Genomic DNA, 26601 nt, shown 5'->3' with positions numbered 1-26601 from the left:
ATTCCTTATCTGCTCTTTATAGGTGTTAAGGTTCACAGAAATGTCATTACACTCTTTCATATTTATCAACATCAGATCTTCCCCACCTGCAGTCATGGCAAATTCTCTTTGGTTCAAATTCTGTTGTTGTTTTAAAGATTAGGAAAGCGGATGATGGTATCTGAAAAAGGTAAGCTCCCACTCAGAAGAAATATTTACTCTTAGGGGTGAATACGGATAGGAATGATATATAAGAGTGGGTGCCAGGTGGGACTGGATCATATCTGAATTCAAACTTCAGCCTTCTTAGTTACAAGCTGTGTGACCTTGGGCAAATCACTTAACCTTTCTGTGCTTCAGTTCTTTCATCTATAATACAGGGATATAGTGATAATATACCTCCTGGTGTGCTGGGAGGATTATTATGTACCGTTTAGAGCAGTGCCAGGGCACACGGTGAGACTCTATGGGAGTATTCCTTTTACTTTTGCCTCTACAAAGCAGGTAACACTGTCTCAGTATAATCATTTTTGCATGATCATCTCCTTACCTATAACTTAGCTTTTTGCGCTCGAACGTTTGGTTGGTTACTGGCCAGTATTCTAGGGTATACCAAAAAAGAAGTAAGACCATTTAGTTGAATCGATGAAAGATTTTACGGAAGCACTAGGTGGTACATTTACATTTCTGATTTCCTAAACAGAGGGACGAGTTAGCTGAACAGTGACAGCTTTCTCTCGCTTCCCCAAAGAGGCAACACTGCCATTTATTTGTAATCAAATGTCCCTTTTATACAATTTATCAAGGAACATATGAGACCAGGTCCCATGCCCAGTTCTTTATTTGAGCGCATTTGGAGAAAACATACTCTGAAGGTCATCCAGTTAACAATATTGATCAATACCCATGAGCTATCATTTTTTTCTACCCTATTATAATGGACAGGTTTTACAATAGGAGATTTTAAATCTACTTTACTGTATGCCTTTAATCCTATTCAAAATTAAATAAGGAATCACTATTGAGTCATTCCCCCATGTGCCTAGTTCTACACTAGCTAATTTGCATCAATGACCTCATCGGATTGGTAGTGTCTCTCTTGTTTTCCATGGAAACTGAAAATGTATTAGAATCAGAGAAATGAACTCATCTTTTTTTATAAAGTTAAAAAAATGTTTATTTATTTTTGACAGAGAGAGACAGAGTGCGAGTAGGGTAGGGGCAGACAGAGAGGGAGACACAGAATCTGAGGCAGGCTCCAGGCTGTCAGCACAGAGCCCAACACAGGGCTTGAACTCACAAGCTGTGAGACCATGGCCTGAGCTGAAGTCAAACACTCAACTGACTGAGCCACCCAGGGGCCCCGAGAAATGAGCTCATCTTAAAATCAATTTCCCATCTGAGTATTCTGAGAAAACTTCTGTGTACAATGTAGTCAATGCAGATATGCACGCTGGTGGTATGATATTCTTCAGATTGATATTTCTAGAATTCTAAGGGAATACCTTTCTCAGGAGTCTTGTTTTATACCTGAAACTCCTAAACATCTTATGGAAGAAAAAAAATAGTATTAATACGGAAATGAAAACTCATATAAAAGAGATACTTTCAGTGAGTGCAGATAATAATTTTTTTCTTTCAACAGACTGCAACACATTTACATTTTTCAAAATCAACCTTTACTGAAAAGGGTCAAATTTTAGCTTACATATTAAAAATATTAAAGGCATACACTTCAGCAGATTTAGTGTTGATGTTGTCATGGATTGAATTGTGTCCTCCCCAAAATTCATGTGTTGAAGCCCCAACCCCCAGTGCCTCAGAATGTGACCGTATTTGGAGTAGGTCTTCTAAAGAGGTTAACTAAGGTAAAATGAGGTCGTAGGGGTGGGGCCCTAAGCCAATATGATTGGTGTCCTTATAAGAAGAGGAAGAGAGCTAGAGATGTTTCTGCACAGAAAAAAGGCCATGTAAGAACACGGCAAGATGGCAGCCATCTGAGGCCAAGGAGAGGGACCTCAGGAGAAACCAGCCCTGCTGGCACCTTGGTCTTGGACCTCCAGCCTCCAGAACTTGTGAGAAAATAAATTTCTGTTGTCAAAGGTACAAAGTCTGTGGTATTTTGTTATAGTAGCTCTAGAAAACGAATACAAAGTGGAAGAAATCAGAGAACATTAAAGTGACAAATAGATTCTTTCCCAATATCACTTTTAGTTTTTCTTTTTTCTTTGCCCCCCATCAGTCATTTTCCCCATGTCAGTGAATTGTTGATACTTGGGTTACCCAGGTTTACCACTGCTCCATAGGCAAAGCTGAATACTTTGTTTTTCACCTACTTTATACTCTTACACAAAATGTTCAACTAAAGGGCTAATTTATAATAGGTGATTTATTTTAAAAGTAGAAATCTTTATTTTACTAGTAAAAAAGATTTTCCAAGAACTTCTAATAATTTTGTTTAGGGTGAGAGGGAATTTTATACCAATAGCACTATCAATATCCCATGACATTAACAGATATTTATTGTGCACCTACTGTGCACCAGGCTCTGTGTTAGGTGCCAGAGATATGGCAATGAACAAGTCAGAGAAACTCCCTGCTTCACGGCGAAGATAGCTGGTAAACTAATCAACCAACCAACTTATCAACCAATGATTGCAGTTCTGGAAAGAATGAAATAAATGGTAGGCCATGATAGAGACTAGTATGGGAGACCTACTTAAGGAGATGCCTTTAATCTGAGTTTGAAGCCAGAGAAGCAGCCTTTACATACATGTAAGGGAGGTCAGAGCATGGGTGTATGGCAGGAGATGTCAAAGGTCAAATGGGAAGAATGTTCTTGGCATAGGGTAGAACTAGTAACATGGTCTTGAGGCAGTTTTAGGAACTGTTTGTAGGACTGATCAAAGTGGATGCTGCCAAGTATTGTGACTGAGTTGGGAGAAGCCCATGACACTGAGGCTGGTATGGGGCTAGGCAAGGGCTGGGTCATGCACAGGCCTGTAGGCCATGGTCAGGGCTGGGGTGCAAACCAAGTGCAGTAGAAATCTATTAAAAGGTTTTAAGCAGGCAAGTCGATAATAATTTAGACCCCATCTATGAAATCCAGAAATGGAATCAAATATATAATTTATTGGTATGGATATTTATACAATATAAAAATTATTTAAATAAATTTTCTTAAGAGAAAAACATAAGCAGAAAAAATTTTAACCTATTTATGTGCAATCAGGGGTCTAATTAAGTGACAGTAATTGATCATGATATCAAAGGATAGACTGTAGCCTTTAACTGCACTCTCTCCCTTACAGAGGGGGGGTCTTTTCAGAGCTGAGAATACTATGTCAGAAGCTTATGCATATGGTATCAAGGATATGATTAGAGTTGGGTAGAGTTGGGTAGAGCTGGAAGTTCTGGGCTGGTTTCCCATCTTCTTAGTCTGCCCATCAGTTGGTTCCAATAAACCACTAGCAAGGCCAGCACTTGATATGCTTTAGGGAAGGGCAGAAAAAGCCCTCAACTCATTACATTTTGATATCCCTTCTCCCCCATTGGAAAAGGTGGCTGAAAACCGTTAAAGCTTTTAAGACTTCACTGAATTAGGAAGACAGCAGGAATTCTCCCTTGAGCCACAGTTCATTTATTTGGCTTATCTGACATCAGAACCAGCAAGAACACAAGGGTTTCTCTAATTTAGCAGCAGACTATTTACAAATGAGTCCGTTTCCCATTGTATTAAGTCCTTAATATGGGGAAAAGTCCCCCAGAGTTAAGCAGGAGCATACATGAATAATGACAAAACAAATATTTTAATCAAGAACAGCAGTTAGGTTCCTATCTGTAGACCATCTCATGAAGGATGTGCAGATAGGGAGCCTGAAGAATGGGGTGGAAAATAGATGGGACCCAGTGTCAGAAGACCTCTGCGCAAGCCCTTGCTAGCATGTGACCTTGGATAAGTCTCTTAATGTGTCAGAGCTAGCATTTACTTCTCAGTGAAATAGAATTGATAATATCCAAACTTATAGAGCTTTGATGAGCAAATAATGTGTAAGAAAGGGTTCTGTAATTTTCAAAGTACTCCAGTAATGTAAAATGTATTATTCATATCCAGGTTGCCATGATGAGATACAAGAGACTGAAGACAAAATTCTTACCCTTTTGAAGATTGTAATTACAATGGGAAACAACAACGCATAGACTAAATACAAAAATGGTAACACAATCACCATTCCTATTACTAGTATGTGCTCAAAATATCTGTCAAAATGAAATAAAAATAACGTAGTAGGATCTGCAACTTCAGGAAATAGATATAGGGTAGATGCAGTGGGGAGCAGTGTCACGAAAAGCTTTCTGGAGGGCTTTCTGTTTATGTAGGTTTTATAAGAGGCAATGTAGCAGAGTAGTTAGGTGTTTGGGATGAGGTAGGTTAAATCCTGGATCCACTGTTTTGTAGCTGTATGACTGTGGGAGAGTCACGTGAACTCTGTAAACTGATACCTTTACTGATCTACAAAATGGGGATGAATGTATTTACTCTACAGGCTTACATTAAGGGCTAGGAGAAATTATGTAAATAAGGTTTTGACACAGTGCTAGCAGGAAGCATGTGTTTTAAAAAACGGTAGCTGTTAGGATTATTACCCTGACATATCTCACCAGAGTTGAATGATGGTGAAGCATTATAACTATTATGACAGAGAAGGTGAGACATCACCCCATCACTTATATAATCACGGCAAGTGTGGGGAATGGTGAGGATCTAATTCAACAAAAAGGAAATACAGGAAAAATGAGAAATTCAAAAGAGAGTTGGGAATTTTTAAGAACAGGAGAAAGCATTGAGAAATACGGAGGGCAACAGCTATTCACAAGGAGTCGGCTTCGTTGGTGAGTCTTAAATTCTGCTTTGTTTTCCAAATAGATATGGCCTCCTGCGTTCATCAAGCAGATGTGAGGTGTCTCTGCTGAGACAGTTTTACTGTCTTAAGTGACCATCAAGTCATTGTGATCAATCACTTGAGTAGGGAAAAGGGCTGGTGGTGACAAACTGTGAGATTTCCTCTTTGGAGATTTCTTTCTCACAAATTTAATTAAGAAAAGGTCAAAGAAGAGTGCTGGAAGTAGCTGGAATGTGCTCAGAATTACGGGGGAGAGGACACAGTGTGAGACCACAGCTTTGCCTTCAGACACAATTGAATCTGTATTGACTTCTTCTTTGAGGACTGTCAATACATTTTTTTTTTTTTTGGTAATTCCATATTTAGTTCTATTGTTTCAGGTACCATATAACATTGGGGAACCAAATTCACTGGGAGTAAGATTAAAGCTGTCACTCTTCTCGCTCATACTTTTGAGAGGCTGAGATATAATAAAGAAGAGGAACTGTGTGACCTACAAGCTCGGCAACTTTGAACAAAAGGTGGGGTTAACCCAAGAGTGCTATTTAATTTTATCTTCGTGAAACTAGGACATGGTATAAAATGAAACTAGGGTGCTGCTTATATATTTTTAAGATACAAATTAAGGTAAATATGTAACTTCTAATAGATGTACATCATTATCTCCTAAAACATCTCATGTACTAATTTCGTAAGAACAGTTACAGGCATCGGGAACAGGAAACAGTCCAGGAAGGAGAGTTCTAGAAACAAAGAAGTGGCTAACAATACCAAGTGGCGAAGGTGATGAGGACTGAGTAACGGCTATCATGTGTTTCAGGGATGCTTTTTGTGAAATTGTGATGGAAAGGAGGCCAGCTATTTTAAAGGCAATTTAATCCCTTGGTTCACTTCATAGTTAATAATTACAAAAAAAAGAAGTCCATTGGCTTTTAGTTCAGAGAAAGTTAGACTTACTAAGCAAAATTCACATATTTCTAAGAAACAGGTAAACACATTTGTAAATCAGGAGTCGAAACTAGGCTGAAACATATGATAAATACATAGTCTGTCCACTTATCTTCATTTTTACTCAATGTATATTATCACAACCAAGTAACTTTAACCAATGAGAGGAATCTCCTACATCGCAATTAAAAAAGAAAGAGAAAATCTTTAAGAATCCCTTTATCTGAATACACAGGGGCTATCTGAATTCGTACATTTTAACACATTTGGAAGAAAGCTTTGCATATTCTGGGACTTGAAAGCAGACTTTATCAGGATGGCTACCCAGAAACATTTGTAAGCCAGAGAAGAGTTGAAAGACAATTTCTCCCACTGTTATGATTAGGGAAATGATTTCCATGGTATGATCCCATCCTGTCACTTTTCCTCTCTTTTACTTCAATCTTAAATTAATGGAGCATTGTCTTCCAAATCAGTGGAGGTATCCATGTCCTTGGAATAAGAAAATTCTTGCATCACTATTTTGCGGGCATTTGACGTGGCACATATGATACAATCGACTGGGGAGACCCAGAGTCCGGCATCCACTGAAGGCTAATATTTAGCATGGCATCCATTTACACAAATTTTGCCTTTCGCTATGTTTAAACAAGGATATGAATTCTATGGTATATGAGTGGGAAGTGTTCAAACTAACGCCATGAAGGACGTCTAATTTGAATCAATTCAAAGATGACTTAGTGACCCTTAGGTCACTAAGGGCATCCACTTGCCCCTTGCTGAGACTTCTTGTCAAGGGAGCAGACTGTTACCCTGTCTAAGGACAGTCAAGCAGCCAAACCTGCACTAACCATGGTGGGTTGTTCCGGAGCCTGTTGACATACAACCCGATGAGAACATGTTCATCAGCCAGCCTGTCTGCCACATTCAGGCTGTACTGTATCCTGAAACAGGGCAGGAGGAAAGAAAGGGTGTTGGGAGGAGAGGCAGACAGAAATAGGCAGAGCAGGTGGGAGTGGGTTCGTGATAGAAAAGGCATTTGGAAAAGCAAGCAGGTAGAGGAAAAATAAGTGATGTTCTATGAAAAATCCAAGCAATGAAATACACAATTTCATTTCACTAAGTTTAAAAATAAAGATTTCCAATTAGGTAAAGTAACTTTTAAGAAAACACAATTGCATTCTTCAAGCCAGTAAAGCCAAGAAATTCATCTGTGCGGTAAACACATTGATTGGGTTGCAAGCAAAGAGTAAGTATCCTTTGGAAAATCAAATCTGAAGTTTAGTCATTTAAAAAAAAAAGGAAATCAGGGAAAGTGAATTACACAGATGTGTCTACTCAAAAGAACTACTTGGTGCCGTTAGTTGGGTTATAATAGAGCTGCTTTTGCTAAATCAAAGACGGTCTTTCAAACACAAAGCATTTTTGACACAAGGAATCTCCACTTTTAGTTGAGTTAATTCAGGGTTTCAGGACACTCTGGCTTTAACTTACCCTTTGCCCTTCAGAAAAGCTGGAGCAGCCCTAGCCAGCAGTTTGTTCTGCTCTACTTCACTGTCCTTGGGAGGAGAGCTAGTTAATAAGATGGGAAAGCCAAGAAGAGGGTAAACACAGCAATGCATTCAAGAATAGAACTGGCTACAGACACTCCCAAGTCTAGATCCAAGCTCCATTTGGACAGCTCTCTTGGTATTTTGAAATGTTCAAGATGTTTGCAGATTTCCACAGAGTTGAACTAGGAGTAGAAACCTGGCCCGAGAACCATAATTGCAATTACACAACCATCCATGATCCACGGGTTGACCTCTGCAATTTGTTTAACAAATAGATTGCATTGCCTGGACATCATGAAAATCCATTCAACATTCATTACAGACTATCAGGGTCAACAGTCGAATAGTTCACGAAGTCCTGCCAGCCTTTAGATCCCACTTAAAAAGTATACTTCTCCAGCCTTCCTTATTTTGTCCAACTTTCTGAGTTGAATACACACTTGAAAATTACCTAGTTAGAAGATCGGTGTCATATTAGAAGTGCTTTACCACTCCAGGCACAAGTCACCTGACCCTTGCTGAGAAGCTGCAAAGAAAACTTTCAGAGAAACAGAGAAATAGACCTTTGCTCCTTATAAATATATATTCATCTTCCCTGTGTCTGTAACTGGTGAATAGAATCCCATCATTATGGCAAATTCTTAACATTTTAGGTTCATTATGAGGAATACCCATTTTATTTAGTAATTTAAATGCCAGTTTTAAAAGTTTAAAGTGTAGTTTTATTAAGGGATAAATAGAAATAGAAATAATAATTCATAAAGTGTGGCCATGCCAAAGTGACCCAAGATCTACTGGTCTGTTTCACTGGGAAAATGGTATTGATTGTTAGTATTACAATTGTACTTGTAATGCGCTTAAAGGGAACTTGCTCCTTTGCAGGTTAAGAATTTTTTTCCCTGTAACACTGGTGGACCTAAAACTATCCACCCACCCCTTTCATGGTGAATACAAAAATTAACTGTCTGATTTGTTTGGTGGCAAGTTGTTAATTTCTTGGATTGAAATTAAGAGGTCTTATCAAAAACTTGCCCGACTTTTCAACAAGTTCTAAAATGTATGTATGTATTAAGATGGCTTGTAAAGTAGTTAAAATCTTAAAAACTTTATGAGTTTTAAGGATTTATTACAAAGTATCACTCTTTCAGACCATGAAGCACACACACAAAAAAATACAAATGTGCAAGTAAATATCACATTAGGATTATGCATATTGTGATTAGAATTCTTGTTTTAGTATTGTATGTACTATAAGGTCGCTGGAAAACTTAAAAATAAAATTTGATTTATAAAGCAAATGTCTAGGAGAGAGTAGGCACTCATGTTTGTTGAATGTGTGATCTCACTTAGCTTTTCAGGGATGCACCTATTACTTAAAACTGCACACAAATGGAATTGACTTTAAGAACGAAATGATTAATGTTCTAGGAGAATTTAATTTCTTGATGAACATAATGATTTTTTTTTCCAGCATTTTGATCTTCCCCTTCTAAGGTGATGAAACTGTCCATTAGGACAAAATAGCTACCTTACGCCACCATCATTGTTGGTATTTTCCCATCATCCCACCAAAACAGCATTCCAAACCTTGTCTCCTGAAGCATATCCCTCTGTATTCGTTATCCAGTAACTACAGTCTCTCTGCTGCCCAATTACCACCCTCCCCAACTTTTTGTTTTAGAACTCAAGACAGATGTAGCTGTTATATAATTGGTTTCCAATCCCTGCAAGACCACTAAAAACATGGCGTGAAACATCAATAATTCTTCCTTCCAAACTTAACTACTTCTGCCCTGTTATGCTTTTTGTCCCTCGAATCCCAGAAATTGTGATGGTATTTTCCTTAAATCAAAAGCCTAATAATTACACAGGTACAACTTCTGGTGCTGAATGCACAAGAAGAAAGAAAGGACAACTAAAGAAAAGAAACACAAGAGGATCAACCGTGAGGATGCGTTTGCCACCAATTACTCCAGTGAAGTCTCACAGGAAGAAGGTGATGTGTGGGCAGAGCCCCAGGAGTGCATCCTGCCACTTGGTCATTTTCAGGCACTAGCACAGGAGGAAGTCTGCTGATTTCAGGAAACGAGCAGTGGCCCAGATTGTCCTTTGGTGGCCTTATTCGTTTCCTCCTAATTCTTTGAGCCCCTCTCTCCTTCCCCTACTCCATTTGCCTGTCTCCCCTCTTCTCTTCCTTTTCTTCCTTTCTTCTTCTTCCCAAATCCTTTCCTCCTTCAAAGGGAGGAGGAGCAGACATTCTATCTGCATATATCTCTTCTCATTTTGTTGTCATTTTCTTTGCACTGGCCCTTGGCAGTGTGGGTTTGAAGAAATCATTAAAATTCTTTTATGTTTTTTCTGCCTCCCACATGACTTCTTGGGAAAACCAGTTCTTGGAAAATATGGAAATTACACTCTCTGCATTTATGAGTTTGTGGAAATATACCATTTACTTCATTTTGCTACAGCTCTTAGTGTCTAGGGCCAAGAGCATTTCTGACTTTTGGTACTCATTGTCCACATAGTTTCTGTACTTCCTAGAACTAGTCTCAAATTCTCAAATTCTGGGAAGCCAAAAATATAACCATGTATAGAGGAAGCCAAGTTCATGATGAAGACAAGAAAAAAAAAAGCCACTCTTTCTAAATGAAATGGATCAAGAACTTACAGAGTTGACAGGAGAGGCAGATTTCACCTAAGGCTTGGGTCTATAAAGACTTTTCATGTGAAGTATCTTCACCAGAATTTCTTTTGTGGCTCCCAAAGAGCCCGAGGAAGGAAAGCAGAGTGAAAAACTTTTCTCCTGAGTTGTGAGGAGACTAACAATATATAGTTTATTATCATTTCTTCAAAGCAATATACACTCACCATGTTTTACAGACTATACTAGATTTTTAAACTTTCATTTTGTAGCTTGGCTATTTGTGTGGAGAAGTTAGGTCGTATTTCCAATTCATTGTGGGCTTTGGGATCAGGCACATTAAAACCTACATTCTTCCCCTGAAATGATGCTTTCGGCATGTCAGTGTGCAAAAATGCAACAATGGCTTGCACACAACTCTATCTGTAAAAGCCTCTCCTTCTTCTACATGCCTTGTTTTCAAATCAAAATGTGTCCTTCCTTTTAATTTCTGAAGGTGGGAACTAGTTGGAGCTCCTCTTGACCATGTACGATAAATCTTTTCTAATCTGAGTCCCGAGGAAAAGCAGGGTCACCATCTCTAAAACTCTGTACACATATCTCTTTTTCTCACTGTTTCTTTTTTTCCCCCCACCAGGTCCTTGGCATTGTATAAGTTCATTCCTCTGTGCACACACTAACATTAATGGCTGCGGTGACAATCGTACCCTGGAGGGTACGACGAGGTAAATTTGAAGTTTATGTGCTCTGCTGGAGGAAAAAAAGGCAGGAAATATTCCTTTAGGTTTTTTTGTTTCTAAAAAATTTTGTATGTTCTTACTAATTCTTTTTCAGACTTCTGGAAAACAGCAACTATAAAGATAAATGGCCTTTTCCCAAATTTTTTCATATGCACACATACAATGATAAAATGAGTTCTGGAACAATAGAGCAAGTTCAAAATGTCTCATATTTATTTATTTAAAATTCACCTTCGGTTTTGAAGGGTGACAACAGGTGTCAGTATTTTTGCTGAAGCGAAACATTTTTGGGGTGGTCTAAGGTAACATGATCACACAGAAATGTTCCCTGGAGTCTTGCTTACACCTGAAATATGGTTTTAAAAGCCACTTTTGTTTATGCTGTGTTACTATATTAGCCCTGGTCAAACATTTTTTTCTTTTATTAAACATGAAAATAAAAGAATTTAAATAAAAGTCCTGGATGTAGTCTCACAGAGCAGCAGTATTACATAAACAAATTATGTAAGGTAAAATAATTCTTATCACAATGGTTAAATGGAAAATGATATGTGAATAATGGCAAATTAAAAACAGATATATTCATTTTTATTGATTTTAAATAACTGATAACCTTGCGTGGTGTTCAGACAGGTGAAGCATGAAAGTTGGTCCCTTCTGAAGTAACTGTTAATTGTGAACAAAATTTTGCTTCTCATGTATGTATGTAAACACATGCACACATATACACATATAGCCATACTTCTACCTGTGTACATGCACACTTATAAACATATATGCTCATAATATATACGAACATTTAATGTGCATATTCACATACGTGTATATGCACACACGGCATTGTTTATATATGTCAAAACTTACTGAATTGTGCACTTATTTTAAATATATTCATTGAATTGTAGGTCAATTATATCTCAAAAAAGCTGTTTTTTATTTAATTTCTCTCACTATAATTAACCCAGACTAGCAACAAGGGCATTAAACTAAGTTAAAAACCATAAAAAAGTGTCCACAAGTCAGTTTTGTCGAGATAATTTCTGGACAAATTCCGTTTTCCTTTCCTTCTCTAGCTTTCCATATCTGAGATCTGAGACAAACCACCTGCCCCATACAAATCATCAAACAAGCATAAAAACTAGCTCAGTGTTTCAGCGGGAAAATTAGTTGTCATCAACTCAGGCTGGCATGGAAGCCAGACCATCTTTTAAGCAGGTACTGTGGAGGAAATAATAAGAATTCTTAGGCCATATGTGATTCACTACATTTACTACGTCGTCCCCCCAGATACCATCAAGCTGTGTCAATTGCATTTTAGCCAAAAGAGCATCTAGAAAAGTTTGCTGAGTGCAAGGCATGCACAGAGAAGAACTAAAGCAGCCGCAGGAAGAGAATAAAGGTTATGGAAGGGCGGAAGGGAGGTGGCTGCAGGTGTAATCACGCATTAATAGTTTTGTACGGAAACAGAGTGGAGTGTAAAGACCAGTGTACTTCCAATTTGAAAATAAAACTAGCACATTAGTGGAGCTCTGGGGCTACAGGAATAAAGAATTAACTTCAAAGAGTAATTATTTCAAATTTCATGAAATTTCAGACAACATAAAGAGTGAAAAAGAGTGAAGAAACCTTCAGGGTGGTTGGCTTATAAGTTTGTCTATTTTACGATGCTGATTTATACATGTATCTATTTTCCTGACTGGAAGGGATGGGCTTTAATCTTAGAAAAAAATGAACCATGGAGAAAACGTTGATTTTCAGAAGCCAATTCAATGCCTCGATTTTATTTCAATTCGCTTCTGATTACCAAAGCACAAATGCTTAGAATTTAGTGTGACTGTTTTAAGTCTGATGAACAAATCTGGGTTGTGAGGCAAAGCATCTTAGGATAAGCAAAGTGTTTGAAAAAAACTGAAAAAGACACAGTGGATTAGCCTTTCTGTGGTTGAAAACCCAAACCAATCCACCAACTGACCAACCAGTCGACCAACACAAATCTCACAAATGCTGCTCCACTGGGAAGAATCCAGATTTGCGGAGAGGTTGGGGTGGATGGTGTGCCTTCCCCATGCATGTAACTGAGTCTAATATGGTATCAGTTGTTAGCCAAATGTCATTGTGACAAACCAGAAACCAGCATATTAGATTGTGTTTGACACACTCTATGAATCACAAGCAATTTTCTGGTATTTGGGAGAGCGACAAGATCTGGCTATATATATATAACGGACAAAGTGATTTGCGAGCAGTTATTAATTTAGAGGTTGCATTTGTGAAAATATATGTGAAACCTTTAAGAAATGGTTCTAAAATTGGAGGTAAAAGAACGTAGCCATTCAAACTTTTACTATGTTGTTGTGGCTAATGAAAAAGATGGCCATAAGTAAAGAAACTTATTTTACATAGGAAAGGCCTGGTTAACTTTCTCCCATAAACGGGGCAAGGATTTTGACAAGGTGATTGGGACTTTACAAAGGGGGCATGATGCCAGCAAAGATAGTAGATATGCAGGGGCTGAAGGTGGTGAAGGGGAGAAGGGACCCTTTGGGCCTGGCAATACTACTTACAATAATGACAGTCTATGTTTCATAAGCTTAGAAAATGTTGCTGCCACACCATACATGGCTACTGGAGCCTTTTCCTAGTGGTGATGATAGACTTCCACTGATCCAACATTTTTTCCCTTAAATTGATGCGTTTATGAGAAAATAATCTAGGTTTAGGGATATAGTTACGATCACAAAAATGCATGAGGTGAATTAGCCCATGAATTGGGTCCTTTGGCCCACATTGTACCTAACTGAGCGCGCGCACACACACACACACACACGAAGACATCAAACATTTAAGGGAGAGCACCTTTGAGAATTTCCTCTTTTCTTTTACGTAAGGGAAAAGTGAATCAAGTGCACAGCTAGAAAGGGAAATAAGAACCGGGGGCTGTGGCAGATGGTGGTGGTAACCAGAGCTACACACACTCATAAATCTGTGTGAGGTGTATTGCTAGGGTGTCAAAAGACTTCAAAGATATACCCTACTGCCTTTTGAAGATCAAAGTGGTATGCTTGTAAAGGACTCTAGGTGAGTAATGCCAGGACTTTGTAGAGAGGATTCTGGAGTGGTGATTTCAATTCATCCTTGTCCTGCTTTATCTTTCCACAATCTGTCACAATACGAAAGGCCAAAAGCTCAGGCTAAATAAAATATCTGTGTGCTAAAGCTCCCTAATTTCTTAATGCTGCCTTAACACTGACCAGTGCCATCCTTGCTTGCTTAAGTTTTAGGTTTTATTAGATTTTAAAAAGGGCGGTTGGGTTTGGGCAGGAGTGAGGGCAGAGCTCTAGGTCATATATGTTTGGTTCAGTTCCAGTTGTAGGAAGAACAGGACCTATAATTTATGCCTACATTTGGCATGATGGGTTTCCATCGACCTTCGTGTATGGATGTGGTTAAGAAATAAACAGTGGGTCATCAACCAGCATTATCAAGTGATAGAAATTAAGCATGGAGAGCATGAAGGTCGTTTTTAAATTGCTACTTTAATAAGAATCAGGGGCACCTGGGTAGCTCAGTCGGTTGAGCAGCTGACTTCGGCTCAGGTCATGATCTTGTGGTTTATGGGTTTGAGCCCTGCATCGGGCTCTATGCTGACAGCTCGGAACCTGGAGCCTGCTTCAGATTCTGTGCCTCCCTCTCTCGCTGTTCCTCCGCTGCTCGTGCTCTCTTTCTCAAAAATGAATAAACATTAAAAAATATATATAAAAAATAGGAATCAGACTGCCTGACCTGGGGGAAGAGTGGTCCAGACTTAGTAGGATAGTGGATACAAATTCTCAAGTTTTTTTTTACTACAATATGGTCCAGCCATGTGGCATTGTCCTGGTCTTATGCCATTAGTGCTCAAGATCATTCCAAGAGGCTCTTTGATTCAAGAATCTAAGAAATCACCAACTGGGGTCTTGCAAACTATACAAAAGCAGAGTTTCATCCAAAGAAGAAGATCGGCTTGGTACTCTTCATATATATGCAGCTCATGTATACGGGTATGAGGCTGCGAAATCAATTAACATAAGCAGAAAAGAGAGGAAAGAGCTGAGAAGCCCAGATCGAGTTGAAAATTCTCCACGGAATCTCATGAACTCCCCGAAGACTTCTATATCTCTACTAAGACATATGAGAAGAGGATTTTAGTGATGGAGGAGAATGACTAGCAGTCTAGCTATGGAACTACTAACTACGATTAGTGATTGAGCGCTGGGATACTGACCGTGAGCCGTGGTCAAGCTGATTTACATACAGCTTTATGAGCGAATGCTCTTCAGCCACAGGGCTGGATGCACTTATCCCCTCAGGTGACCTGAGGGGTGCAAACAATGAGACCTCATTAAAACCTTCCACGGACAGAGCAAGGCCCACTCAGAGAGGAAAGGCATTCAGTGTACACAGCTTTATTGAACAGCACCCTCAAAACAGAAACCAGAGGCTAACCTCCGTGGTGACAGAAAGAACTGCAGTCTTTAAACAACGTTATCTGTGGTTCACAGAGAATATTCCAACAGGACTGAAAATGGGAAAAAGGGGAAATGATCATAGTTTGGGTTAACGGGTACCACGCACCCTGGAGGAACCAGAACAGCTCAAAGTATATTATAGGGATATTTTAGAGGAGAGGAAGCCATGTTATCCATCTAGACGCATCCACCATAAGCACCGTCCGAGCTGAAATGATATAAAACGACCTTCAGTAAGGATGGGGTCTACCTCTGCTTGACATTTGCAGAATGCAGGGTTTCCTAATAAAAGCACATCTTTCTTAACATCATGGCAGATCTTCCCTAGATAGATGTACAGGCCCGTGTCTCTTACAGATTTTACAGTTTATGATTTTGTTTTGGAAAAGATGGTTGAATATGCTTGTGGCTTTGAAAAGGAGCGCTTAAAGGAACACACAGCGCCTAAACCATGTTATTTCACTGTGGGTGTTCTGCGGTTCAAGTGCGTCCTCATTTCCCCTTGTTACAGACCTGCTTAATTTAGAGGGGGGGGGGCAATACCGCCAACTACAACATTCTATTTATTACGCTAATTACAATTATGGGGAACATCTTCATCTCCCGTTCCTGCTGATGGGCAAATACAGGAACTCAGGGAAAAAAATCAGCAGTGTTCTGAGTCTCATTGTCTGCAAACCCTCACTTGAATGTACCAGGATATTACAGTGAAACTGGTACTTCAGAAACCTCACCAGGGGAAAAGGCTGATTATGTTCGCTTTATGAAACATGAGGTTGTTTTTTTCTTTTTTTTTTTTCCTGCTGAAAGGCATTTGAAATCTTAGGTTCATTACTCACTCCACTTTTCCTTACCTTTGTTTCTGCTTTCCTGTGAGCCTTCTCCACGTACTGATAAAATAAGTTCCTGGTACTTTACTGGTGAGATTTGATCAAATGATTTGGAGTATCTCTTGACCCTGCGTATTTATCAAGCTAGCTCTAAGAGAAGTATTTGCTTCACCTGTTCTTTGCTCACATGGGAGTGAATCTTTGTATAAAAAACAGGAGACCCTTTTAAAAAAGTTCTTGTTATAATCCCTGAAATCACTTATGTGGAAACTATACTTCCAAGTTTGATCTCCAGCTTTTAGCCCCAGGAACTCCAGAGTTCACCAAATTTTGAGATGAGATTATACAATGTTTCAGAACGTACATAAGAAATTTCCCATTGCATCTTGAAATTCCAATTCCCCGGCTTAAATGGGCCATTCCAAGCGATACAAAGGTGACTTTCTCAACGAGATGGAATACATGTGTGTTGATCATAAAACTTAAACACATCCCACATTCCTACTGTGGGTGAATCATAAATGCAAGTTTCCAGAAGTGACATTAATCCCAAAAGCCATCCCAGCTATCTTCGAAAGCATCCAAGTGAGCGAAAGTGAAAACTTGTGACAGATATTTACAAACTAGTTTCAAACAGTCATCTTCCACACTTGGCTTACATTAGAAAATTTTTCTTAACCCAGAATTAGGGGTCATTACCAAAGAGAGGGCTTATTTCATAATAAGATGGGAACTTACCTCCTGGTAATGAAAGGACTTCCTGAGGAGGGGACAGAGTGGGAGAAGAGGGTGTCATTCATGCTGGTTACAGGTCTGGGTGGCCTAAAACGAAGTACAGTGTGGGTGGGAAGTTAAAACAAGTAAAAGTCACAAGTTAAAAACTATCCACCATCTCTCCAGGAAAAGGGCTGCAAAGATCAGAGATCTATCATACCCAGGATCAACACAAAATTTTGTATTTTGCACTGAAATTGTTTAAGTGTTCTGGGAAGTTACATTTCCTTGAAAACGTGGAATGTCCATTAACAATTAGGAGGAAGACCTCTGGATGCCATAGGAATATTTATCCGTGAGCTTTGAGCCTTGCTGTTTCACTGAGTCACATTCTTGAATGGAGCAAAGACTCTGGGGCAGCTTCAGGTCCACTGTGTTCTAAAAGGAGAAGCTCTGAAAAATTAATGATAAGCAGAATCTACATCCTCTTGGAAAGCAGAGGATTCCTGGGGCTTCAGAAGCTTTTCCTGTGCTCCGCATGACAATGGCCCTTTCTCAATATACCTGGTCTGGAGCGACTCAGTTGCAAAAGCATACCATGCCTTATTTGTTCTATGTGAAGATGCTGTCAAACACCACAGGGTTTAGTGAGTTTCTATTATCTGGATGTTCCGTATAATAGGGCACATAGTGCAAGGCATCCCATAAACTTCAGTTCTTCTCATATGATGAGAGAAAGGAAATAGGGTTCAGTATTTCTCAGAATTGTACACGGCCTCAAGCTCCGACTACACGGGGTCTGCCATTCCAACGGTATTTTTCATTATCTCCTGGCATTCTGTCCCTATCACTAAGGTCTTGGTTCAGGCAAAATGGTAGAGCTGAGATGCCTGTCTCATCTCCAAGTGGTTTTTAGTCTTATGTTGGGTTCGCTGGAATATGCTCCATGAGATGGAATTGAGAGTTCAGAATATGGATAATGAGGCAGGGCATCATTTTGAGTCAGAGGACATTTGATCTCAGGGTAGTTCCATATTTGAGTTTGACGGTGCAGAATTCTTGAACACTAGATATTAATCACAGTAGCCTACAGAATCTAGTTGTGTTGGCTTGATCAAGAGACACATTTGCAATGGTTTAGTTTCTACCTTAGGGAACCAGCTGGTGTTGGATTCCACAATGCAGAGATCCTGGGAAAAAGGTAGACTTGTTTGTCTCAGTGCGTTTATGGGAGTGGATGCGATGCTATAATTTTGACAGCACTATTTGCAAAAATTCACTGAAATTGTGGTTCCCGGTACTTGGTGCTAAACAGTATTCTAAGATTTTTAAAGACATTATCTGTTGGATGAGGTCAAAATAGCGCTTAACTATTTTATCTACTGTAAATATATTAGCTGGAGTTTTGAAGGCTATCTTAGCGTTTTGCATTATTTATCTAGGATGTGTCTTGGCCCACATGAGGCTAGTTTAAAACTAATTCTACCTTGAGCACAACACTTTCATTTCATAACAAGGGTGTTAATTTTATGCAAATGTCCTATGTGATTTTTGAAAAGTTAGGTAAATCAGATTTTAAAACAGTAAGAAGAATGAAATACCTGCATTTTTAACTTTGCAAGAGGTTTGAAACTATCAACTTGACCCACGTTTCTGGTTTTCTTTTGTCTTTTTAAATTTTCCCTTTGTGCTCTAGCTCCAGGAAATGAGAAAACAAGTACAGTTGGAATGCTTTTTACTGAGCCTAGTAAATTTACTCTATGGAACCTGGCCACCGCAAAGCTGAAACTGCGGTTTCTTAGTGAATGGCTTCATGTTTCAGGTTCATCATGGAAATGTTGAACTTGGGACACAACTATAACTAACCTTGGCACCAAATGGTGGCTGTCAAAGGAACTGAGGTTCCTGTTTTCTCCATAATCAAATGAGAAGTTACTTTACCTAATAAGTAGGTCACGCTGGGAATTTTAAACATATTTATTCTCATGAACAAGAAACAGCTCCACAAGATAAAGTCACAGGGATCTAGTGCAAAATTTTCCCTGTGGACGAGACCTTCACAGAGGACGTTTTTATAAAATTGGCATTTGTCTTGTGAATGGTAAGTGTTCAGCTGAAGGCAGAATTACCTTTAAAGTGGCCTCATGTTACTCACTTGTTTTGTGTCTCATAACCACTTATGATTATAAGTCTTTATAAGCACACAGGGGACTATTGAACTACTTACCAAGTATCACTTTTGGCAGCAAGGAATTGAATAGAATAGAGACTGTTAATCATGGTAAAATTGACAAGAAATACAATAGCTAAGAACAAATGCCAAAATACCAAAATGTCACCACTTAAGCAGCCTTATGTATCTATGATAATTTAGAATAGCTAAATGAACAGCATATTTTAAAATTAGAAGTCTTAGATACCCCTATCCAAAAAACAAAAAGAAAAAGACATGGGTATCTATTTAGGAAAAAGACATTTGAATAGTAAATGAGAGAAAAACGTCTAAAGTTAAAAACAGAAAAAAAATTCTGGTCTAATATAGATTGGGCATTCTGCGTGCAGAATTTCTTGTATGTTATTTCAATAATGAAATATTTTCTACAATTTGCATTTTAAAGTTGAGACATTCACCCTGGAAAAATATATTATCAGTGAGTATAGATCACTACTTTGATTCGAGGACTATTTGGAGAATCTGGTTAAATATATGAAACTTTTTCCAGAAAAGGGCATATTAGTGGAGAATTTTAAGAGAATCCTGAAACTCTTCAAGGAACTCAAATTGTGCAGAGATTGCCCTCAGTTAGTTCGTTGAATAACACATCAGAAATTAAGGTTAAAAGTTTGTTTACTCATTAGCCAATTAAATAACACACACACACACACACACACACACACACACACACACACACACCAGGCCGGAGCATGACGGGGTACAGGCTTTGTGCTAGGTAATACTGCAGTGTGACTGACCATGAAATTTATTTCACTCTGCCTCACTTCCTAATTTTGTCTCCAAGTGGGAGGAAGCATCCTAATTCTGTTCCACTGCAAAGCTCTTAGAGTCAGGCTGTTCACATCCACTCTCTATTTTCCTTACACCCATCAGCTCTGATTGAACGTTGTTCTCTGGGGTGAAACTCTTAGCCAGGCTGATAGGAAATGACTCCATGGCAGAGGTCAGACAGCATAGACTTGCTCTCACTTAGTTTTATTCATTTATTAAAAAATTAGTGATTGTCTCTGGCTATGGGAAGAACAGTTGAGATCTTAATAAGAACAGCTCGTATGAGGTCGTTTTCTGCAAGTGATTGGCCCTTTGGGATACTCCCCAGATTTATTTAGCCCTGGCTTATTTTCAGGCTTATTTTCAGGATAAAAATTTCCAAAAATAAGTTAACCACATTCTACCTAATTGGCTTACATTAGTTTTTTGGATGCTTAGCCCATGCCCGCAACAAAAGCCTCCAGGCTGTGTGTATTGCTGAAGGCAGTGAACCCTCAAAACACACTTGGGAGCAAAACAGACAGAGCCTTGTAGTATTTACATAAAGCCATAGACATGTCACAGCACAAAGCATTTGATGGTATTTGCTTAGGTCCATCAGAGGAAAGAGTAACTACTTTCATAAAGGTCGCATTCATCATGGCATCTTTAATGGGTCATATTCTGAACTGCCTGAAGCATGGACTTTGCCCTGGTGGTTTCCTAACCTTGATAGGTCTGATCAGCTCAGCTCTGGATGTCAACAAGCAAACACAGGCCCTGCAGTGCAGGAGGTCCTGCTGAACGGTGCAAAACAAAAAGGAGTTTGTATAGAGGGGAGACCACCTTTTCTAGAGCCTTTCTGACATACCTTTTACTACATAATTCCTAACTGGGCACAAGCAGATGATATGCTTGTTTCTTCTTTTCAGCCCAAGATAACACCAAGGAAGAAATATTTTCTTCTACTTCAGCCTCCCCTGTAATCTGGCCATGCAGGCCTGAGAGAGGCTCCCAGGCATGAGGCTTCTGGGGGGTGGAAAGAATGGGTGGTAGGTAGCACTCTTTCCTAGCCCACTCTCTACCCACCAAACTCACAAATACTTTGGAGAAAGAATTTTTGAGTCTATTTTTGGATGTTCTGATGAATTTTACCACCCAACTTTCCCTCTTCAACCTTCCCACGCACAGGTCATGATTCTTCTAAAGTTGTGTAGTTTAGGATAAGACAATGACAATTTCCAGATTTGTTGACATCTTTAAGATGACTGGCTCTGCAGATAAATGCAGCAAAGAGTTTTTATTTTGGGGACCCAAAGCACACATGATATTAAGGCTTAGTGCGCCTTAAAATTTTCTTAAAATTAATTCCATTGATTGTTAATGTTCAGTTGTAAAAACTCTCTCACATCTATATTTTATAATGATGCTTTTTGAATATTTTCCACCTACAGGTGATTTATATTAGTGTTGCATACTTCACTTGCACATCAAGACAGAAGTACTGTATACCCCTAGAGTAAAAATTATAATCACATTATTTTCACTTTCTTTTTTTTAAAATTAAAATGTAAAATGTGGTCCCTGGCAACAAACATGAATTTGCCTTGTATGTATGGGGACGTGTGTCAATGACGAAAGACGTCTTTTCAGCTGGAGGGCAGAGATACTCACACGATGTGCGCCAAGTTGAGTGGCTTCTCAGGCTGGTCAGGGAACATGGGGTGCAAGGGTTCACGGCTGGAAGCACAGCTCAGAGACTTGCTTAATGCATTAGTTAGCTTCTTAGCAGGTGATTTCTGGAAAGGAGAAGAAAGGTAGAAGTGACGATAACTAATATTTACGTAGCATTTTATGAGATGATTTGCTCTCACAATAGATGCTCGTTCACTCACTCATTCATTCACTGGTTTATGCATGAAGTCTTCTGTGAGTGTCTACTCTAAGTCAGAGAGTTGGCTCAATGCTGGGACTAGAGTGCCGGGACAAGCCACCAGAGTACCTGCTTCCTGCTGCTTAGTGTTAGGAAATGCTGTGATAAATGGAAGCAGTCATTGTGCATAGGACATCTGAGCTGGGACTCAAGGGACCAGCAGGAGTCCTTCTGATCAAAACTCAAGGGATTGAGAAGGTAATTCCAGATGGAGGAAGAGGAGACCCCACTCTGGAGAGGAAAGCAGAAGGCAGATCATTGAAGTCCTTCTATGCCACGTCAAGGACTGTGGTCTTTATCTCAGATGCAGAGGGAGACAATGAAGAACTTAAATCATAGAGGTGACAGGACCAGAGGTGATTCTAGAAGGATTGCTCCTGCTTAAGAACAGAAAATGATTTGGGAGGAGATAGGAGTGGACGTGAGAAGATGAGCAGAAGGTTTCACAGACATCCAGGTGCAAAATGTTTCAGGTGTGGCTGGATACATCCAGTAAAAAGGAAAAGTGGAGCTTCAATTTGAGGCTTTAGGGTTTAAAATTCATGTTCTTTCTAGAGCATCATGATCGCTCTTTTTCATTTAGACCAGTAGGATGTTTATCTTAAAATCTTCCAGCCAAATCTATCAAAAATAATCTATCACACTTAATAAATCTTTATGCCAACTTTTCCTTTCCATGAGAAGCCACTTACAACTTTGTCGCTTTCTTTTACACACAGAGCCCGTAAGTGGCAATACAATGAAGTGACTTTTGTCTTCATTATTTAAAAGCTAAGTGATAGGGCATATAAGAAGTCCCTCTTTGGCTTTTGCTAGGAGATGTAATTCTTAGAACATTTAAAACACAGCCCTTCACCCCCATAAAACACTAGAGCCTCTTTATCCTCTTGAGGAGACTGATTCTACTTTGTAAAGACATTGCCCTGCCATATAATTTTAAGAGCCCACAATCCCTAAGAAAGAGACTCCTAAACTGACTTTAGTATTTATATAAAACAACAATGAAAAAATGCTTAGTCTTTGGACACTAGCCCTCCAGGATCTGAGATAGAGCAAGTTGGAAAATTGGTAGGATGCTGACCATAAGAAAATAGAAAGTGTTTTTTCCTATCTTCTTTACTAAATTGTATTTCATGATCTGTGTTAGTATATCCATCCTCAGCATGTGACATAACCAACAGTGGGAGGTGGCATCTGAACTGGCATAAAGCCCTCAGCAGACGATGCCTTAGTGAATCACTGTGATGCCTTGAATTCACAACCTGACTGATGCTAGAAAACAAGTAATATATTTACACTGAATCTTGGTTCCCAATAATAATTCCTCGAGAGAACATTCTGATTTAAAATGCATTTTCTGAAGACCTCCTTTATAAAAAAAGAACAATAAGTTCCTCTTTAATAAAGACTATAGGTTAATTGAAATACAGAAAATATAGAAAAAACCTCAAAAGAAGTTTGCATTTTCTTTTAACGCAGAACTGTTCCAAGAGGGGTTAACAGGTTTGATGGTTCATGCAACAAAAACCAACCCATATATAGAGCAATACTTTCACAGAAGTACAAAGAACAACATCGGGGAACTGATCTTGGGAGTGTAACTGAGACACAGGTCAGCCAACTAAACTGCGTGAACAGCAAGCTCATGGGTCAAATTCCTCCCACACATCCATCACACGGACAGACACCGACAAGTCATTTTTGGCAAGTTGGTCACTCACACTATTTACAAAAAGGTGATTTGCCCATATAGACACAATCTCCCCTCCTCCAAAAAAGTAAAAAAAAAAAAAAAAAAAAAAAAAAGACGGGTGGCTCACACGTCTTTCCTTTATGCTCTAGTCGCGCACTTAACAGAACTTCGGAAACCAAGAAAAAAGGAAACAAATGATAATTTTTAAGCGATTCCCACAAAAAAAATAAGACAAAACTTGGAAAGAGCCTTAACCTACTGTGAAAAAGAAATTATGTTCCAGAAGGTGCTTGGTCAGTTGTTATCTAACCCCCAGTACTGAGTTGTCTGTATTCCAAGAAGTAACATAGTTTGAGTCTTCCTATAGTTTAAGTCTTAGGAAGCGACCCTGGATTCAGATACAACAATTAAGACATCCCAGTGAGGTGGGGGGTGGGATGGAAAGGAAAGGAAGGACTGTTAGAGAAGGTAGGTTTGCTCTTTAATTCTCTCCCCATCCTTGATGTTCCCTTGCATTCTAAGCGACACTCATGCAGCCAAGTGTGTGTTGACTGGACCTGGTCTTACCCATGATGTGTACTCTTTCATTTGGTGTTGGTTGCTATGGGAACCACCGGCATGTCCCCTCCAGAAGCAGTCCTGACAGAGCTGGTAATTGTGACACTGTTGGCATCGGTAGCGGAATCCCATCATACTCTCGCTGTGGCAGTAAGAACATTCCACCGGATGGAAGACTAAGGGGGGTAGTAAATGGAGAAAAAAATGAGCAAATCAGAGTATGAGCCAGAATAAGGAAAAGTACAGCCGAATGGGAATTGCATTGTTTTGTTGTGTGCCATGATTTCAGACGATAGTCAATTTTGGCTGAGAGAAGCATCGTGTTTATCCCTGGACTCTCGCTGTCCTTTTCAAGCATGTGTGTGGAAGGTGGAGGAAATGAAATGGGGTAGAGGATAGGTCTTCTTTTAATACCAGATTTATGCAATGCCATTGGCTCTTTTACTCCCATCTCTTACACTACAAGAATATAAATTCCCCAAACTGACCCGTCTTTCCCCCAAACTGCTCTCTGTCTCTAGGAGACTAGCACAGCTCGCTGGAAGACTCCGAAGTACAATAATGAACACAACAGACTGTTGCATGGGTAGAGAGCAAATGTTAGAGAAATGGAAAATGAGAGGGAGAAAAAAGAAAGGGATATGAGGGAGAGTAGAAACACTGGATGAGAATGGATTTTTTTTTTTTTTAATAATGGAGTGGCTAATGGGCTTATTTCATGAGTGACGTTGCCTCCATTTACCAACTTTTTTTTCTTTCCTGAGAGGCAGATGGACAGGCAGATGCCCAAAGAGATGTGTAAATTATCTGAATACAGTTCTAATTCAGGTAGTTCGAGAGACGCTTCACTCTCACTGGCAGACAATTCGAATTATAAAGCAGGTGAGCTAAAATACTTGAGATTTGAAGCTAACAAATAATCAGATCCAAGTAATTGTCTACATGCTACTAAGCAATGGCCTTTGGTCAAATTATTTATGTAACCACAATCACCGAAAGCTTCCATTTGAAGCATATAACTACAGATAAGCAAGGTACCATAACCTAATTTCTTTCCATCTCCTCCACCTATTCTTGGCCAAGTGCCCAGGAACAGTCAATGCCATGAATACCAGTATTGGAAGTTCATGCCTAAACATAACGCTATCATACTAAAAAATGTTATATTCATTATTGAAATTCTTCTGCGGCTAGAGCCAGTCTACAGCCACACTCCACTTGTAAGTGAGAGGCACACAGCGAGATTTAATGAGTTTATGGAATTGACTCTCCTAATTTTGCAGTGAGCCTCTAATGCCTTACGGATCAGGGAGAAAGGGTCTTTCGAAACTCAAAACGACTAAGCGACCTTGGCTTAATAACTGTAGACTTGAGAGAACAATTTCAGTAATTTAAAAACTGCCATAGCTCAGTAGTAACTACTCACCATTTTCTACATTTGCCAGCCGATGCAGAAGGGGCAGCCAGACCAGACACTGCGGGGGAGGGTCGGACATGAGTGTGTCCAAGAAACCGTTTAAGGTGACCTTTTTCTGCATCAAAAAAACCCCACAAAAATTTAGAACAGAGAATAATGTGAATTTACCTGCTGCGTACATGCCCTTTGCGATTAAAGAAAGAGGACATTCCATTAACCTCTAATACATGAAGAAAGAGAATATAGTCTAATACCTAAAGAGCTAGTTCTGAATTTAAACCATTGGTTGCTTTAACACTTAAACACACATAGGACTGGATTATCTCCATTGAGGCTGAGTCAATATTGTCATAGGGAGAGCGACAATTCTGAGAGGGTCGCTTTTGTGTATGAGGGGCAGTATGAAAACGGTAAGGAAAGACAAAGAGTAGACTTGCTCTCTACAACTTTACCCAGTCGTGGTAAAGCCACAATTCCCGTAGCAGTCGCTCAGTCTTCCACATTTGTAGGACAACTTCCCTTCTAAACTTTCTCCACTTCTGTAAGTACTAAATACTTCATGGTTAATGTGAATGGTTCTTGCCATACAAGATTAGGAGGAAATCCTGTGAGGAGGGAGCGACCCTTCGCTGTTAGAACAGTCTATAGTTCCAAAAATTCTTTTTCCCTTCCTGATATATCTTTCCTCTTAACTCAGTTTGCATCTGTCTGCATTATCCTGGTCCTTTCTGATATGGAAAAGGAATGAATTTTAAATTTCCTTCAAAATGACAAAAATAAGAAGTTATATGAATACATGATATTATAGCAGGATGAATAACAAAAAAATAACAGGTTTATATGCAAAGATCACTATTTTATTTGAAATTTTGAATTGTAATATCAGGTGCATGGGCTAGTTTTTGGTTTGCTTGCTTTTTTTTTTTTTAATTTTATTTTAATTCCAGTATAGTTAACACACAGTGTTACATTAGTTGCAGGTGTACAATATAGTGATTCAACAATTCTATATGTTACTCAGTGCTCATCAAGGTGAATGGTACTCTTGGGGTGCCTGGGTAGCTCAGTTGGTTGGGCGAAGGTCACGATCTCACAGTTTGTGAGTTCCAGCCCCGCGTCAGGCTCTGTGCTGATAGCTCACAGCCTGGAGCCTACTTCAGATTCTGGGTCTCCCCCTCTCTCTACCCCTCCCCTGCT

The 26601-nt window shown here is 39.3% G+C and overlaps 1 protein-coding gene across 37 annotated transcripts in view; it reads right to left on the bottom strand.

The window, feature by feature from the left end:
- Nucleotides 1–26601, bottom strand: part of DTNA (dystrobrevin alpha) — a 359261-nt gene that overhangs the window by 46699 nt on the left and 285961 nt on the right. For 15 of the 37 annotated variants that reach the window (XR_006707706.1, XM_045458370.1, XM_045458369.1 and 12 more), the window contains 8 exons: nucleotides 25414–25519; nucleotides 23997–24163; nucleotides 21478–21602; nucleotides 19045–19053; nucleotides 16842–16925; nucleotides 15030–15119; nucleotides 7326–7403; nucleotides 6683–6775 (listed from right to left, as the gene is read on the bottom strand). Coding sequence is in view for 36 of the 37 variants with exons in the window: in XM_045458370.1 (XP_045314326.1) it covers nucleotides 6683–6775; nucleotides 7326–7403; nucleotides 15030–15119; nucleotides 16842–16925; nucleotides 19045–19053; nucleotides 21478–21602; nucleotides 23997–24163; nucleotides 25414–25519 (752 nt within the window). In the remaining variant the exon portion in view is untranslated. Of the gene's footprint in view, nucleotides 1–6682; nucleotides 6776–7325; nucleotides 7404–14459; nucleotides 14814–15029; nucleotides 15120–15194; nucleotides 15482–16841; nucleotides 16926–19044; nucleotides 19054–21477; nucleotides 21603–23996; nucleotides 24164–25413; nucleotides 25520–26601 lie in introns of those variants that run through there. The other 22 variants (XM_045458392.1, XM_045458395.1, XM_045458398.1 and 19 more) reach the window with 13 other exon arrangements.

The sequence above is a fragment of the Leopardus geoffroyi genome, chromosome D3 (assembly GCF_018350155.1).
Source record: "Leopardus geoffroyi isolate Oge1 chromosome D3, O.geoffroyi_Oge1_pat1.0, whole genome shotgun sequence".
Lineage (NCBI taxonomy): Eukaryota > Metazoa > Chordata > Mammalia > Carnivora > Felidae > Leopardus > Leopardus geoffroyi.
The sequence above is the reverse complement of the archived record's forward strand: the minus strand, read 5'-3'. Positions and strand labels throughout refer to the sequence as shown.